The sequence below is a fragment of the Thermobia domestica genome, chromosome 11 (assembly GCF_964235325.1).
Source record: "Thermobia domestica chromosome 11, izTheDome1.hap1.1, whole genome shotgun sequence".
Classification (NCBI taxonomy): Eukaryota; Metazoa; Arthropoda; class Insecta; order Zygentoma; family Lepismatidae; genus Thermobia; species Thermobia domestica.
The window spans coordinates 208,869,571-208,889,186 of record NC_137464.1 but is presented as its reverse complement, the minus strand read 5'-3'; the positions used below and the strand labels follow the sequence as shown (position 1 = coordinate 208,889,186).

Genomic DNA, 19,616 nt, shown 5'->3' with positions numbered 1-19,616 from the left:
GAAGTATTCTTTATCATTGTTTATTTTCACATTTGAATCGATGATTTTTCTATTTCATTTCCATTTCTACTATTACATTTCTCTCTTAAGTTTGTGTATGTCTAACTTGACAAATGTCTATTTTCATTTTCTGTCTTTATAATATTAAATTTAAAATCCATCGTACTGTGAGTTTAGTTTAATTTCGATAAATCAAATTTTATTTTGTGATTTATTATTGTTTACATTTTGAAATACATAAATACGGAGGCAAATAAATGTTTTTAACTGCGCAGGGTCTCTGAATGCTTCAATCTGGTCCTACTTACAAGTGTGTTATTTTTAATCAAAAAGTAAACGGCTTAATTTTAATCAGTTACTCTCTGTAGCCTTTTTCTGAGCCAAATATTGAAAATGGGATAAAAAAAAATTAAGCAACGAAAGTTTATGTATCGAAAAACTTCTTTGGTAAAAAAAGCAGGAATAGAGCATATATTCATTTTAGGGAAATCCAAGTTATGAAATTAACACTTTACGTAAATAGCAACAGTAGCACATGGTAGACACTTTCCATAAGAAAAAAGAAAAGTTCATTGACAGGAAGCCCACATTTTCCGAAAGTATACATTAAAACATTTTTTTATTTTTCTATTTTTTATTTTTATTTATTTATTTTTTACAGTTTCATATTTCGCAATTATACTTTGAGCGTAAGGGAGACGGTGATGATTGTAATGAACTAAATGGTGGAATTAAGACAGTGATAGAAAAGGAAAGAATCCCAACAAAATCCACACATACAATGTTTGTCCAACACAAAGTCCACTTGATGAGAGCTTGGATTGAACTAGGGATCCCATGCACCAGAGTCAGAGTTAAATTTATTGAATTATATTACCGTAAGCCTTTTCAACCATTATAGATATCGCACATCCGGTGGAATAGTGTTACAACTCAAAAAATGGAAGTTTTGAGTTATCATCACTCAAAAGAGAATAGCGAGAGAGAAGCGAGTTCTATCTGGTGGTATTTTATCAGAAACGTAACTAAAGAAATTAACCCTTAGATGGCAGAAATTCCAGTATTCCAGGGAGCGATTTTGATAGAATAACGAACTTTAAAAGTCATGTTCCCACAAATATGTACTTTTGATTTGTAACCGCTGGGTGTGCGATATGCTATACAATATAAGTACTATAGAAAGGTGATTTTCGTTATCCGACCAGGGTCCGGTCCTGTGGTCATTGAATAACATTGAGTCTACTGTATTTATTTAGAAGTTTCAATATTTAAATAGGTAATATGTGATTAAATGATTATCTAATTTCCTTTTAGGATCATCAGAATCAAGAAGATTAACCGTGCAACGAATAATGGTTGGTATAACTGTCGTTATTGTTATATTGTACATAATTTGGATGGCATATGGACAGGACAATGATACTCCTATTCCCGGTGAACAACACAGAAATTATACAATGTCACAAATTGAATCTCAACAGACTCTATCTACTCCAAGAGTACAACAGCAGCAGCAGCAACAACAGCCACCTCAACCAGTTGCAAGAAGCTCCAGTGAAATGGATACAAGTCTCGTTCTACGTGAAAGTGCATCTTACGTTGTGATATGTCCTAGAATCCCCCTGTATACAGAGACAAGTTTATTGTTACAGCAAAAGGCTGCAACAGCAGATACCTGTCCGCCAACAGCGTAGTCTTTTATAGAATGTAGTCTTTAACATCATTTATTGAAAGAAAGAAAGTGTAAATCTGAAAGTGAAACGGAATATTAGAAAATATTCGTATGCTAAGTATTAATTTCTTAGTGAAATACTGCAATCTAAGCTTGTTTCTAATCTATTTCGTAAATAGAATATAATAAGTTCTGAATTCGCCATAAATGCGACAGAATAAAAAGCAAATGTGAACAATAATAGGCCCGGAATGAACTTATATGTTGTTGTGTTATCACTGATAGTCAGTGGGTAAATAAGCATATTATAATGGCATGCGTTTATGAGGCATGTTTAGTTATGGTTCTAAGGTTTGAACAGAATTTAATGCAAAGATTTTATCATATTGATGAACATTTGTGAAAGTTATTTACTACTGTCCGTGATCAAAGGACTAAATCAGTAAATTAAGAGGGGTTATTATTTCAGATTCGGAATCAACATACCATTCGGTTATTGCTTAAATGAATGTAAGTCATCATTATACTGTAAAAGATGTAACTGATTACATCCATATATGTAGTGATAGAATATGCTATCATTCTTTTATTGTTTGAATCAACAGTTACACTGTAAACAATGAAACTGTCTAACTGACTACATTCATATAAGCAGTGATAAGTTATCCTATTATTCTATTATTGCTAAAATAATGTATCAGCTACACTATAAACTATGTAACTGGATAAGTGACTACATCCATGTAAGCAGTGAAATATTATGCTATTATTCTATTATTGTTTGTATCATTAATTATAGTTTAAAAGATAAAAATGTATAACTGACACCACCGATCGTTACAGACTATGTTACGTTGATTCAGAATCTGCTGTAATACCATTTTCATCTTTCTTTCACGGACAGTAGCAATATTTTAAGGTATTTATTGTTCTTATCTCTATTATCATGAACAAATTGTTGTTCTGTGTACTCATTAATTGCAGAAATCATCTTTGGCGATAGATAAGTTGAGGACAATAATTTGGATTAAAGAAATACTTTGTATAATATGAATAGTCACCAGTGGTGCAATCAGCTATGAGCTTGGTCGGCCCAGCTACCCTCCTAAACTAACCTGGCCTATCTTATACAGCAGCGTTGCAGACAAATTTTGGTGAAATTTTCAAATAATCATTATTACTTGTCGTTTGTCCAGTATCTTTAAAAATATGCTAACTCACACACGCACCGTGCGTGAAGATTGCTCTTATTCTGCATTGAGGCATGAGACATCATATGCGTAATAACTGTGAATCGTGGATTTGAATTTTTATTTTAAGGTCTTTTAGCATGTTAATGATAGGGATAACTACACTGAATGCTCACTGACTTGCGACCACCCCTTCACACAACAAAGTGTGGCCAGCAGCCTAGCTGATTACATGACCACAGCGACTGGTATTATTGCAGAGTAAAAACACACTCGAGGCTACATGTTCGCAGACAACACACTGTTATAATGGGAGGTGGGTAGGATTTATTCGCATTCCAATATGGCCTGATTGTGGGTACTCGAGCAACAGGTGCGTCAATAACCCAGACAGCAATACTTGTCGGATACACCCGTTCATGTGTAATGAAGGTGTGCAAGAAGTGGGAGGAAAATGGAACAACAGTCTCCAAAAGACGGAACTACAGGGGCGCACGGAAGTTCAAAATGTGTGGCGAGCGTCGCGTCAAACAGCTCATGACAGCCATACGAACCGTTTGTGCCCGGAAATTACATTACCAATACAATGGTAGATGCAAACACTCATATCCCACGCAACTATACAGCGTACACTGGCACGCATGCAATTTCACAGCAAACGACACACTTATCACCCACTCCTGACGACTTGTCACATTCGACTTTATCGCGCTCGAGTGCAGGAAAACGGTAATTGGACCATGAATTATTGGAAAAGGATGTGTTGGTCCGATGGATCATGGTTTGTACTACTCTTCTCGGACGGGCGTATGCATATGTGGTGCCAACAGCACGAAGCTATGGATCCCTCGTGCATGGTGCGTACTGTACAAAGCAGGTGGGGGAGCTGTATTGTTTGGGGATGTTTCTCTTGGCATGGACTGGGACCGTTGGTGTGTATGGACTACAGCGAGACATCCGTTGGGTTCCTGCAGGTCTTGGAGAATCACGTACACCCTACAATGCAACACTTCTACACACAAAAAGACGGCATTTTCAAGGACGACAATGCACGGTGCTACCAAGCCAAAACTCTGCGTCCTTGGCTTGAGGAACATTCCACTGAGCTGCAGCGTATGAATTGGTCCCCTAAGTCACCGGATATTAATTCTATAGAACATTTATGGGATGTTGCGGAACGAAATCTTCGCACCATGACTCCTGCACTAACATCTGTGAGTGCATTGTGGGATGCCATCAGGAATATATGGTGTCAGGTACCCGTGGAATCATATCAGCAAATACCAAAATCCATACCACGCTGTGTCCAGGCCGTCCTCTGAGAAAAAGTTGCACCAACACAGTATTAGGTAGGTGGTCGAAATTCAGTGAGCACTCATATGTCAGTGTAAATTTCTTGTAATAAGTAGATTTCAAACTTTCAATTTCGTCCATATTGAATGGTGCAGCACGTCGTTTGCAGACTACTGTACTATTTAGTTTTGGCCCCTCCCGAAATAAAATCCTGGTTACGCCACTGCTAATCACTACACTAAATGATAAAGGTTTTGTTGAAATAGAATTAACAAATTTAATAAATTCACTTGAAATATACTTTGTTAAGAATAAACTGTCCCATATTAGATCCAAGTTAATCTAAAGAAAACATGGTGGGTTGCGTAATACATACTTCTTATGAACAGCAATATATATTCCAAGAATTATTGCAGAGATGTCAATTTTTTTCACTTGAAGTATATAACATTCTACAATATGCTTTAATATTTTTCCCTATATAGGAACAGAATGTATTTTCACAGCGTATTTATACGTAAGTATGCCCCGTAAGCTAAACGAGAATAGTACGTGTCATGTATATAAAAGAATATATATGAGTATTTGCTCGCTGAATACTAGATAATGAAAACTAGCCTTGTATTGTTCCATAGATTTCTATTCACTAACACTGGATGCAAGTATAGAGCAATTTGTTAAATGAATATACAAATTAATCAAAAAAAAAAAAAAGTTCAAAATAACTCTATCAAAATCTGCCCGTTTAAACACATTTTTGGGAACAGAAAACCAATTTGGTAGAACAACCTGAAAATTAAGCAATTATTTGGCTTTCCGATACGGAATTAACACCCAATATGTACGTGTCACAAAACAGTAATAATGGTAACTAAGTCTTCCACGTTTTCTAGAAACAAGCACAGGTAAACATGGCTTACGGCTACTAGATAAAAAAATCATTAAATTGATATTTTAGTCCTGGATCCACAGTACACGCCCGTAAAAATTTGTGGGTGCACGGAGTTTTATTGTTGTATTGTGTTCTTCGACCTATCGTTGTCTACTTTTTCTTGGGTAGACATCTCAATTATGGTCGCTTATCTCCACAGACGCCATTTTCCAATATGGCCGCCAAACAAGCAACCAGCATGCATAACTAAGGAACTAAGTTACCTAGGAAAGTGATCTTGGTGTCGAATCATAGGTTTTCAAGGTCAAGGAATTCAAATATTACCATGAAATTGCTATATATTGAAGAATTTTACATATTACAGACAAAAATACACTATATATATACAGGGTAGGTCATTTTAATTTATCCACAGGAATATCTCAAAAACTACAAACCGAAGCAAGAGAAGTTTTCAATTATATCTGTTTACCACAGAGACACATTTGGGTGTAGTCTTTAATACCATCAGATTAGTAGTGTTGCCAATCCAACACAAAGATGTATTTTTTCAAATGTCACTACGTCAGGTTATTACAAATTTCAAATCTACATTAGAAAGAAAACAAACAATACCACACTTATTGTTCAGTTTTGTAAACTAACGACGCTACAGTATCACAAATAATAGAAACAACCAAATTTTGAAAGTTTCTAAAATAATAATAATAACGATGCAAGTGAAACGAACAGGACAATGTATATCGAATGAACCTTAGTGTCAAATACTATCATCATGATCTCACGAATTTTGAATAGATAGGAACAAAATTATAAGAAATTAAAAATTGGACTTTTTGAAAAGGCTTTATTCCGAAAACAAAGTTGATATACAAAATAGTTTAAGGTTTACAATAGGGGGTCTATAAGTAAAAAGCAGTATATCAAATATTGTGCTATTAGTACCATTATGAATTAATATTTGTTGATGGTCCAAAATATCATTAATATAAACAAATTAAACTATTAGAAAAGGTGCTGATGTGACTAAACAACTGAGAATTCTTACAATATTTCCCACATATAAACAACATTATACACAACATTTGAGCAACTACAATATCTATAGTCTCTAATATTATTTTGTCATGTTTAATGTATGCTAGTTTTTCTGTGAAAATGTAAAATATCAATACTAACACATAAAACTAAGTGGTTCCATAAAGAGCACTGTGTTGCCGTTTTACAATTTGTTTTTCCCGCAGATATCTTATACCTCACTTTTGAGCAACTTTCTTATTATTTTATTTTATTTATTTTTTTTATTTTATTTTATTTTATTTATTTATTTTTTTTTTTTTTGCTAGTACAGGTTAAAGATTACTTAATATGTGTCCAAATTTACAAGTCTACAACAAAATGCATGTGACTTACAACTGAGAATTTTCACAACACTTCTGACAAAGACAGTGCACTGTACACAACACTTGAAATTTCTTACATTTACATTGTTTACAATTGTTTGTTTTGCAAGAAGACACTCGCAATGCAGCATCTGGCAAAGGTCGGAAACTCTTTCTGGTCTCAGGAAACCGTTTACTTCCTTCTATTCAAATTCTACAGGGCTTTCAGTAATGTGTTTCTTTTCTAATAACAACAGCGATTCTCTGATGACCAAGTTCGCGCCTCTAATGTGGCCTCGATTAGCAAATGAAGTGGGTGGCAGCTGATGGGTTTACGCTCAGTCGATAAAGTTCATAGCGTAAAGCATCAAAAGTTCCTACTTCTGTCAATCTGGCCCTCACTTTCATTAAATATGTTTCTGCATTCTTTATGTCTTCAGCTGAGAGACTACCGGTACTGGTTTTAGCAACATGACGAAGATAATTTATTGGTTGTGCATTCAGTGTTGCATTTTTGTACCTACTTTACTTACAATGTTATTAGCAGTGAAAATGTAAGCGTTGAAGACGACGCTACTCATTTTGTCTCCAAGTATATCATATAAGTGGTGAATAGGAATGAAACGACGTTTCTCTCCCACCCCAAACATTACCCACAATTGCTTCACATCTTTACTACTTAAGGTTGCAAAATATCTTAGCAACAAAACACCATATCAGTATCATTGGACATCACATCAACTCGCTGCGCGCCGCTTTCAACTGCCCAGTACGTGTGAGGCACAATTCGTTGGTCGATTTCTTCAATCTTTCATGTGACCGTTTCAATATTAGTTACTTCCCCTTTTAAGCATACTGTAGCAGGAAAGACACTGTTGTTTATTACCATTCCGGTTGTAACAAGAATTAAGTCTGTTGAAGGTTTTGTCAAGTATCACTTTATTTTTTGTTAATGCTTGCAGTTTTATTTTATTTTGAACGGTATTCCAGAAGTTTTCAATTTGGATTGGTATGTGAGTCTGAGATTGTAGGCAAGCGGGATGAATAGATCCGGTAGTGCATGATCGACGTATTCTTGCACTTTCTTTGAGTAAATTGTCAAAAATAAAGTGTTTTTCTTTGGCTGGGCACACTTTAGTCGTCCGTTCAATAACGATGTCTATTGCTTCTCCAAAAGTTCTTAAATAATGACATCTTCATCATTCTCATCTGCGACATAAAATCAACAACTACAGTAGTCCGTTCCGGAAATTCTGGATGAAATGATGTACTCTTGTCGATTTTTTTCTCCAAATGTAATACTAGCTCATGCTTTGTTGGTCTCGAAGATGCATTACCTTCAAACAACTGACTTGAATTTATGAGATCATGAGAGAGTATTTCTTCCATTGTGAAGCCTCTTTCTTTTGCAATATCGATTTTCTTCTGAATCTGTGAAAAATTCCTTACCTTGATGATGGTAGGTGTCACAGTTGTGTTGTTTATGATAAGACTTTTGAAGATGGGGGACACAGGCTTTTTCAATTCTGTTCGTCAGTTTCCTTTCCTTGATAACAAAGCACTCTTTCCTAAACTTCTCATAGTTACGTCTCCCATCTCTTAATACACCTAAAATTTTTGCCCTCACATCCTCAGAAACAATTTATTTTGTCACAATGTTGTGTGTGTTTTGAATGGATTACCTTCTGCTATTATGAACTGAAGCAAACATGTGACATTAGAAGTGAAATGATTGGCTTTGCTTCCCTGTTAATTGATGAACTATTTCTGTGTGGTTAATTATCTGTTCACTTGTAAGGTTGTTACAAACATTGACAATGGCGAGAACTTTGTGATATATCAGTTGCCATTCAGTGACGTACTGAGGTTTAGGCGTTTGTCCAATGATTCCTCTCGTACTTTTTGAGCTCGTTGATTGTTTGTTCCAGTTTCATATCGGGGACTACTGCGTGGAATGATGCAGTCTTTTCAAGAACTACAAACTGACCATTCAAGAACTTTTCATACAAGCAACTATTTCAAGGTGCTTCATTAACTCCAAGTACCATGATCCATAACGTAAATAATTCAGGCAATTGAATTGCTGAAATATAGGGATTAATGACTCAACGGTCTCAAAATGTAAATTCCAATCTCCTTTGCGATCAGACGTTATATAAGGTTTCCTACAATATTGAGGAAATTGTTGAGGTAACTGCAAATCTCTTATTTCTCGATACATTCGTTCACAAGTCTTAAATAGCAGTCTCTTAATTGTTGATTTGAGTATGGAGGAATTTACACTTTTTTCTTTATTTTGCAAGACCAGTCGAAACTGATTTACTTCTTTGAGCAAGTTGTTGTATGCTTCCTTTTCGTTACTACCCCAGAAAACATCCCAAATCATTTTTTCGAGTACTTGAAAGACAATTAACACTCCTTGAAACGCCTGAACATAATATTTTTCATTTAGTACACTTTAACTGAATTCACTCCAAAGATTTCTGTTTCAACCAGAGCATCATGGAAACCGCTACCAAGGAGGCACCTCTTACCACACTGTAGAGCTACTTTATGCAATGAAACATTCCAAGCATTGGCATTATGCCATGAAATTCCTCTGGGTTACTGACAACTATGTCCGCTACTGTATAGGACACGACCCGCTCGGGAGAGTAATGCTCCAGGAAGTACGTTTTTCGTGCGCTACTCTAGCCAGCTGTTTTTCGCGCTATCCTAGACAGTTGTTTTAAGTTGGTTACAAAATTTATATCATGGAGTACAAGGGGAACAAAACGAGCCCTGCGGGGCTTCTAACCCATTCCTGCTACTACCACTACTTATTTGCACAAAAGTAAGTAAATCACTTTTTTGAGTATTATTTTCATATTTTAATTTAAAAAGTGTTATAAAAATGTAAAAAAAAATGTAAAAATAGTTTCCTCGGGTCGGGTTTGAACTCACGCCAAAAGAGAATTTTGTTAGTAGCATATAGCACTAGTCCACTCGGCCACGAAGACCGACAACAACAATCCTTTGATTTCTGCTATTTGAATGCAACGTGACAAGAAATGGATAACGCCAAGCAATGAGAACTGTGTTTTTCGTTCCTACTTGCGGGAGCATTACTCTCCTGAGCTAGTCCTTATAGAACACTCTTTCGTCGCAGAAAACCGGAATTGTCTCACAGATTCAAACTTTTAAAGGGCAGTATACACAGTAGCGTAATCAGTAACTGGGGAAGGAATAACTGACAGAAACTCAACTTGTTTAATTGGTGCAATCTTGGATGTTATTGAAGAGTGTATACTGCTCCACGTTGGTGATACAGGCTGAGTGTCGCCTAAAAACGCACCACATCGAGTGAGAGAAATAACAAACTCAGTTTTTAGAGCACATGTGGATGCCTCATCAGATGAATGAATGCCAACATCGTCAGCTACTTTAAAGTTGTTCGGAAGAGCAGGTTTGATTGTACTCTTTCTTCGATTTAGTATTTTTTGACACGGTAGCTCACACTGAAGTTTACAAATTCTCTTCATCAGTGCAATTTGTGAAATATTTTTTTTTCTTTCTGTGGATCTCTTCTGATGTCTTATGTTGAAAAAGAGCCATGGCAGTATGACGACTTCCAAATCTACCTGAGAGCCATGACTTGTCCTCAAAGTCGAAGTTGTCAAGAGTTTTTATTGTGAAGTCTCTTAACTTGGTATCGGTGTGTCAGCATTGGACATCTTCCGAAATAAATTTCTGCGCACGCCCCTGGCTATATTATACACAAGACTTTCAATATATCGCAAATGTAAGGTAATATTTTAATTCTCGGACCTCGAAAACCTATGATTCGACACAAAGATCACTTTCCTAGGTAACTTAGTTCCTTAGTTATGTATGCTGATTGCTTATTTGGCGGCCATATTGGAAAATTGTGTCTGTGGAGGTAAGCGACCATAATTGAGATGTCTACCCAAGAAAACATAGAAAGCGATAGGTCGAAGAACACGATGCAACAATAAAACTCCGTGCACCCACAAATTTTTACGGGCGTGTACTGTGGATCCCGGACTATTTCTTTTTTAAAATAAATCTTCAAGAAATAATCCTTTACTTACTTGAAGCCAAATATCATCATTTCCTCGAAGAAATACGTTGCAAATAATGAATACCATGGAACAATTGCTGTTTATGATAATAGAGTTTAGAACAGAAGAAGATTCTATCTTAGATTATCTCTTTTTGTTTGCCCTTGTGGGTAGTTTCTTAGATACGAAGATTATAGAAATATGAATCTGAAATATTATAACATTTCTAAGTGATTAAAGCTTTAGTTTTTATTCTATCTCAGCAGAGAGAGGATTTATACCTCAGAAGATTATGCCTTGTAACTTAGAAATGTAGGTAATCTGTGCAATAAATGTTTTGCTAATATCATATCGTACTATGCTTCTTCTTGTGCGCTTTAAAATGAGAAGTAAAAGTAACTATCTATTTTAATATAGTACGGAACTTGACATACTAAAGAAATTCATCTTTTAATAATATCTGCTTAAAGATTTAGCTAATAGATTTCTGAGATAATGTATTATATTCATTAATGAATAAAAAAAAAATCTTTCAAAATCTTTATCTGTGGATCAAATATATATTCATTTGACTTCTTACACTTCTCTGAAACAAGCAATTGCGCTCCATGAAACAGCTTGTTATGTATTTCAAAAGTAAGGATTTAATCCGAAGTTTGAAAATATTTAGCGTTATTTTGAAAAACAGAAAAACCGATTCAACATTTTCCAATTGTCTTCAGTAAATGCAAGTTCAGCTTTGTTAATAACAATAATAATAATAATAATAATAATAATAATAATAATAATAATAATAATAATAATAATAATAATAATAATGTCATATTCCTACACTTTGTTTGTAAATAAAGGTAAAGAGATATTAGTATTTTTGTAATAAAAGAAACATTAATAAGAAGAATGTATTTTTTTTTAATTAGAACAGTTTAAATCCTGGAAACGTTTCGTACTATGATAAATATACTTGAATACCACTCACTTTAGTTTTGGAACGCCTTGTACACAATAAAAAACAAATTCTAACCAAAGCATATATTACTATTATTATTTATTTATTATTTATATTATTTAATAGATAACATACGCGTTGATCAGAATTTGTCTTTTAGCGGATAAATATATTTGAGTCATGTTACGTTTTAAAAGAATGTCACACTAGATAGAGAACTAATGCGAATAGAAATAAATTGAAATGTGTGATTAGAATTAAAATACCGTATTACTAACATGAAAACATTTATCGTAATAAATTATATTATTATTATTATTATTATTATTATTATTATTATTATTATTATTATTATTATTATTATTATTATTATTATTATTATTACTTTGTCAAGATATAAAACAAAGTATTTAAGAACCAGAATAAAACCAGTCATTTTAAAAATAAATACATTCTGTGTTTCGTTACGTTCAAATAACACATACCTGTGTATTCAATTGTAATAGTTATTTCGTATAATCTGTCAAGTTAATTTGCTATTAATCTACATTATAAGCTTTGGTATAAAAAACTATATTGCATTTGACGACACATTGTAACATGATATCAACCTATAATTTATAAGCATTAAATATTTCTATATGAAACTCATGATTGATTGATTGGTTTCATGTTTTAATCGATACCTCAGCTATTCATGAAGAAAACAGAAAGTTTACATGTATAGTTGCATTGATGACTATTTCCTCAATTCTTATTTATTGATCATATTTTGAGTATATTAACGTACTTATATTGGATAATTATACATTAAATTTGCGTTAATTAACTGTCATTAAGACGGAAGCTACTTACTATCATTAATTTAGTTTATTCAAAAATGTTTAAGAGAAATTGGGAGATAATTAAACTGAAAATCCCAAATCAAAATTTCATTATTTTTATCTTTATATCTAATAATAATAATAATAATAATAATAATAATAATAATAATAATAATAATAATAATAATAATAATAATAATAATAATAATATTTATTTCTGTGGTATGAACAGCCTAACGGCAAAAATACAGTACCTTATCAGACAAAGATAAATACATATTGCATACAATGTAACGTACTGTACTTACTAAAACAAAATATAATGGTAAAATAAAATAGTATCGGATTAAATAAAATAACATCGGATTAGTAATTCCTTCTCAAATTAATACCTAATATTTTTGTCTCAAAATAGATACATCGTCAAAAATACTACAAATAATATTTGTCAAACTCTAAATTTCGTGCTTCTGTACTGATAAAAATAAATTAAATTAAATTAAAAGAATTGGTCATTCTTAAAATTTCAGATTTTGGATTCGAAGTAACTAATGTTGATCCATTTCTGGTATTATACATTGGTGCCCTTATACCTATATTATGCAAGCAATATTCACTATAATATCTATTGTCTATTACTTTCTTAATAAAATAAAATATCTTTCAATAAGTTTTCTTCTGTCACTTAATGCCTGTAATCCCCAATATTGATTCCAGTATTCATAAGTACGCGAGTAGTAATCTCTATTCATTTCATGGCATGGTAGCCTAATAAAACATGTTTGGACCCCTCTAAATTTTGTTTGCCGATGTTATATCTATACTATTCCAAATAACTGCACAAAACTTTAATCTTGATCTTGCATGCATCTTGTATAAATATACATATAAATTGGCATTTTTTAAATAATAAAATATTAGAGTATTTAATTTAATAATAATAATAATAATAATATTGTTTAAAGAAACAATAAGAATTTAGATTTATTTTGTATTTATTTATGTTTTCGTAAAGAAACTTTTTTAAAGATAATTTATTATCATGTGAGTAAAATTAACGGAAGAGATTTCTAAACATTTTCTCTCCGTCCCGAAGTAAATTTCATTTTTAGAATCGTAACAAATTTATATATAATCAAGCAGTTAATTTTGAACTTCCATGAATACTGAAATCCTGAATTGCAAAGTGTGTTCTAAAAATTATGATTTATTGTTATTTGAAATATATAATTTCCTAGCACAGAATCAATGACAATATAATGAATATATCATGTTGTTTATCTTGGTAATATCTTGGTAATGTTCTTGGTTTAATTTGTAAATGCATTGTCATTTTCGTTGGTATTGTCATACTAAAGTGTTCAACCACGGATTAAAACCTCTTCAATTGCTCATTCACAGATGAATATAAATAAATAGGTATTAAGGTATTTACTTAAATATAAATTCCCCTATGAAATTTTCCGGCATTTTCAAAAATGTTTTACAAAGAAAGCTAGACTTAGAGAAGTCTGTCTGACATTTATTAACTTGACATATGAGAAGTGAATTCCAAAGGATGATATTGAATTTCCTGAATATCATATTCAGAAGTAGAACTAAATAACAATGCTTTCTGTAATCAAGCTTTAAGGAATAATTAATGTTCCCGTAATTCGTTATGGTTAGAATTTACCTTGCAGGTAAGACAGAAATATACAGCGTGTGCATAAAAATACCATCATATTTTAAAGTGGTATTACGTCACTTTGAATAATCATATTTAAATGAAGTTTGTCACATTTGAAAGAAAAGTTCAAATATTTTTGTGCATATTGACAACCTCCCTGGTTCGTTTCTAAACTTGGGGATGTTTGTGTGAGCACAGAGAGGTTACCTTCCACTCACTATCTGAAATGAGTGGGAACGTGATGAACAACTATGCGAGAGGTAATGGTTTGGTTCGTGATATTACGGGGATTTCAATAACTGAATAACAACTCTAAATTTGATAATTAAATAACTGTTGTATTTTCATTACTTGGTGTAAGTAAGTGTAAAGTGTTGTGTGCTAATTCGGGTAATTAGAAGTTTGCCAGTTCTAACATTGCATACCAAACATTGAGCTGCCGACTAATGTTTAGAAAGTAGCACATACCTCTTGGTGTTCCGCTCTATTACTCCTGCAAACACTGGTCCAATGACTCCTTCCTATCGTCAGGCCACAGGCTGGGCGGTATCTCGCTGATGGTCTCTCCAATGGATAGAACGGAGGTTCGAACTAAGAACAAGCTGCGATCTGTTTCGAATGCGCCGAAGTTCTGTCAACGGCTAGCATATTAATTATCCTTCGTAACGTATAATAAACTTTCAGAGTTCGTCTAGTGCAACGTTGATTCGCGTAACTTAAGGAAAGCTGTTACTAGACATTCTATTAGATAGAATCTTTTAACTTCAATCTCCGACTCTCCGTCTCCGACCGCTCTCGACTGATCCGATCTGACTCTCCCGTCTGACTTCTCCGATCTCTCCCCGTGACCTCTGGTCCTCTCGTTTTTGTGGAACTTCCTCTGATCTGGAATCTGTCGTTTCTGCATGACGTCAGAGGCGTGTGCTCTTTCTTGTCTAGGAAACGCAGTGGTTTCCTCATTGTGGTCGACGACTGGCAATCCTTGGAATGCTTCGACTCACGATTCCTGACAATTCTAACATACCCGAGAAAGTGTCTTGTGTTCACAAACATCTTACAAATTTACTTACAATGAATTCTGCCAATTCTTTCCAATCAGACATTAATTGGATTTTAACTTTAATTTCCTGTCATGAAAACAATTTGCTAAAGAAAGCGTGCTACATACCATCGTTACATAAGTTTTAAAAGCAATGACTACAATGTTTATGTAATTTGTTTTTCATGGATTATTGTTTCCCTGTTACTTTGCTGTTTTTATGAATTTAAAACTCAAAATTTAAATCTTTAATAAAATATGATTAACCAAAAATATACTTAAAATAAATAAAATATAGGGCTCTGCCACAATATGAACAATGAACAACAATGTCAATAAAGGACGGGATCAAACACAGAAATAAAATTACTCATGTTTACTTTGTGATAAGTCGATATGGGTTCATTGTTGGATATTTAGCAGGCAGTTGCTGTTTCTGCTGGAGGTCCCTAGGAAGATTTAATATTTCTGTATTGTTATGTCTTAATATGCTAACGTACATTTATTTCCCTTCGTTGTGTTGTGTTGTTATTGAAGATAAGTTTATGCCGGAAATGATGATAATGTAATGTCTTCTACAAGTGACCGCCAAGGTTGACTGACTTTTTTTTATAGGCTTCCGTAAAGAATTGTGTCTATGTACCCCCATTGCCTCAAAACCTGCAAGAAGTGCATGTACTGCCATCTAGTCCATTTCATCAGATAAGTTGGAAGCGTGTGTGGCGTGAATGAGAATATCGTCTTGATGTCTGCATCACCATTCATGAGGCTCACATTCAATGTCTATGTGGTATTTGAGTTTTTCTTTCAACTATGACCAATTTCATTTAAATACGATTATCCAAAATGACATAATACCACTTTAAACTATGATAGTACTTTTATTTAGAATATATATATATAGGGTGTTTCAAAACAACACCGACGGCGTCTGGGAGGCGATTCCTGACACCAAGACAAGACAGAAAGCATAGATCAACCTGGGTGCACAGATGCTACCACAGGATTCTGAAACATTTTTTTTTTTTTTTTTTGATAGCGCACATATTAGTTCCTAAGTGAAGTCTAGAACCAACTATGGTAGGTCCCATTGTTTTGGAGCTATGGACCTTTAAAGTTAATTTTTTTCATGTTTTCGGCAGTCTATAACTCCGAAAGGAAGCATTTGTGCATCCAGATTGGTTTATACTTTTTGTCTTACCTTGGTGTCAGGAATCACCTCCCAAATGTTGTCGGTATTGTTTTGAAACACCTTATATATATACTTAATGTTAAACTTTGAAATTCCCTCCGAAGTATCAAGAATGGTGTTATATTACAAACATTACTTCTACATTTTAAATCACAGCAGATAAATATTTAAGTATTTTTTTAAAAAAGGACAATTCATTATACATTTCGTTGTAGATTAATAAAATAGTTTACAGTGCCTTGTTTGTTTTCCGCAATGCAAATATGAAAACTGTCAGATGAATGATACATTTATATATGTATAATATCAGCATGACATATTTTCTGTATTTCAAATTAGATTTGCTTCTGATAAAATACTTTTCAAAATATTAATATACGTTTCGGAAAATTCGTTCATCAGATTATTACTAATGATATAAGCATTTTTATTTGTATTTGTATGAAGTATATCTAGAAGAAGATTGTACAGTGTCATGAATTCTAGGGTACAGAAGTCGAACACAAGCTTCTCTTCTTAAGTTCTACTTTATGTATAGCCATAGTGCAAAATGATTGATTCATCACGCTGTTTTGCACTAACGGAAAACATCTTAAATAATGTTGAAGAGAAACTAACAAATTATACTGACTCTTTCATCAATTCAAAGAGAACGAGAACGGAGCAACAAAATAGGGAAAAAGCTAGATAACATCAAAATGCTCGCCAATCTATCCTATGGTGATATTAGAATGGTATACTATATATCATAACAAATTGATATTATCCAATATGGTGACAATATTAACAATTATTTGGTAATCTCTATTTTTCGGCATTTCGCTTTCATCTTTTCTGTGTTCTGATGAAATCTATTAATAACCAAAAATCTTAGTATCTTTTATGAGTACTTTTAAGTTTGTATATCATACTGTGGATTACTATGGTACTCTGAATTAGTACCTTATAATATATTTTAATTTTCAGATTTCTGGATTGAATTTCTTTTGTTATATGTGAACCAAAAGAAAAAGAATTATATGACCTAAAAGTAAAAAATATATATATATATATGTAAATATTGTAGTTATTGAGTCTTTGGGCATAATGGTGACTTCATAGAAAAAAGACATTTTAATATTTGATTTGCAAGTTACAAGTAGAATGAAATTTCTAGAGTTTTGTAGGTAAACCATTCTAACAGAAATAAAAGATTTCCGTTCAAAGATAAGTTATTTACAGTATACATGAAGAAATCAATTCACATTCAATTTGTTTTAATTCATATGAACAGAAAACTTCAAATGCTTCATATCTTTGTGGGACCATGGTGACTCAGTGGTAGAGCGTTTACCTGTAGTGTATTGGGCCCCTGGTTCGATCTCAGCTCGCACATGATGGACAAACACCGTGTGCGTGGGCTTTTTCGGGGTTCTTCCGTTTCCTCCTACTTCCTTTATTCCAACATTTCAATCATTTCTCATCATCATCGTCTCCTTTAGCCTAACTGGCATAATCGTGGGACGTAAAACTGAAATACTTCATTTCATTTCATTTCATATCTTTGTCTTCCTTTGGTAATTTCATATTTCAAGTGAAACACTCTAATAATTTTTTGTTAACCAACGCATACTGTCTCAGTTGTCGATCTGATTGGGAGATAATTTTCGTGGTTGTATTTAGTTTTCAGTCGTTTAGAATGTGAGAAACTGACATGAGATAAATTTATATTTCTTCATCAGTGCAACATTGGTTCATTACTTCGTCTCTTTCCTCTATAAAGTAAAAACGTATTTTAGCAATGACTATTACGATAACCGTGTAGATTTCTTAAGTACAGAATATATTATTTATGTTAGAGTTTTTAGAGTTGAGTACCCATCGAAATCCAACCTAAAAATATATATAACAGCAATAGTCTACTGATAAATTTTAGTTATTTAGTGTCATGGAAGAAAACAATGCATTTGATGAATACAGATCATCCCTAAATCAGATAATTAGCATCTAATTAACATGTTAGGTTAGAAGTGTAATGTTAGGTCTGGCCTAACCGGATAGTCTTCGTACCTTTTGAAGACTTGGATTCCTAATTATTTCCCCTTATACGTAAGACAGATTAATTATTATTGCAAGAGACAACGCTCAATCGATATATGATAATTCGAATAAAACCACGAACATACATGAGAAAAGGAAAAAATGTTTGAATTAGAGATACTTGTTAACAGAATTTCTGTATTAGTTTGATTTTACGAGCTTCCGGGTCTAATTCCTTGATTGTATTTTAAGTTGATGGCTTTGATAAGTGACAGTTTTAAGATGAAATCAGAGGTGCTATCTTAAACAAGTGTAAAGTATTTTCAATACTTAAGAGTACTATACTTTTCAGTTCCCGCTTTCATTTCTTCATCTTTTAAAACATCAGCTGGAACAGAAATTTGGGTAAAGCTAAAGCGACAAGAAATGTATATAAAAAAGAAGAGGAAATAAAACTATGAATAATTCTATGTGATGTCTGTAATGCTGTATTGAAAATCCACTATGATCACATTTCTCGTGTTCTTTTGCCCCTGAAAAGGGTCAATGGTTAAGCTCTAAAAGCTTAGTCATTTGCCTCACTTGAAATGACTTGTAATGTTACTTTCCACGAACAAAATATTTTCTCTTTAAAAAAATGCTTTTTGATGAAGTACTGTATACAGAAACTAACGTAATATAATTATTACAGCAAAACGTGCAAATTTGGTCTGATATCTTTGAAATGATATCATATAACATGTATATTATTATAATTAGTTATCGAGCGTATGGAATACATTGTAACATTTCAAATTACTCACCTCCAGTGGCTGCGTAAGACAAACTGGGGCCCGGAGCCAGTGAAAATGATCGGGGCCTCTATTTTAACAATCGTAATTTATCCACTTCTATTTTTGACATACATTTACATAATCATTATTTCTGTTTACTCCTCCTCCTTTCCCGTTGGGCTTATGTTTTGATCATCTTAATCTGGGATATATTAAATAAATAGGGGTGACATTCGGCAACCCTGTCTATTTTTTAACGCTTAGAACCGCCTTCAGGCTGGTATCTAAAAATAAAACTGGACCATAATTGCATTTTTTCTTTTTTCATTTATTTTTAAACAAAGGACACGATAGAAAAAGGATAGGGATACAAGTGTAACGGAAATACAACCCACTACAGAAATAAAATAATCTTAAGATCAAATAAAACGTAAAAGCAAAGAATCCAGAATTTATCCTATACCTATACTATCCTAGTATCAACGCGTACTGTAATTAGATGGAATAGTGGAAGTAATGCTCCTAGTAATACATTTAGAGACAAATTTACGTACAAAACCTAACAATGAGGTGATATTGAAAAAAACTGCAAATAATAATATAGGCTATCCGATGCTATTTCCAAATGTAAGCTCTATGTTTTTTAGAATGTTCTTGTTCG

The 19,616-nt window shown here is 33.2% G+C and overlaps 1 protein-coding gene across 1 annotated transcript in view; it reads left to right on the top strand.

Moving 5' to 3' along the window:
- LOC145664690 (uncharacterized) overlaps positions 1 to 18,639 on the top strand; it is an 87,138-nt gene extending 68,499 nt beyond the window's left edge. The window contains exon 4 of the mRNA XM_081731551.1: positions 1,315 to 18,639. Within this exon, the coding sequence (XP_081587677.1) occupies positions 1,315 to 1,694 (380 nt within the window). The 3' untranslated portion in view covers positions 1,695 to 18,639. The remainder of the gene's footprint in view (positions 1 to 1,314) is intronic.
- The last annotated feature ends 977 nt before the right edge of the window (positions 18,640 to 19,616 follow it).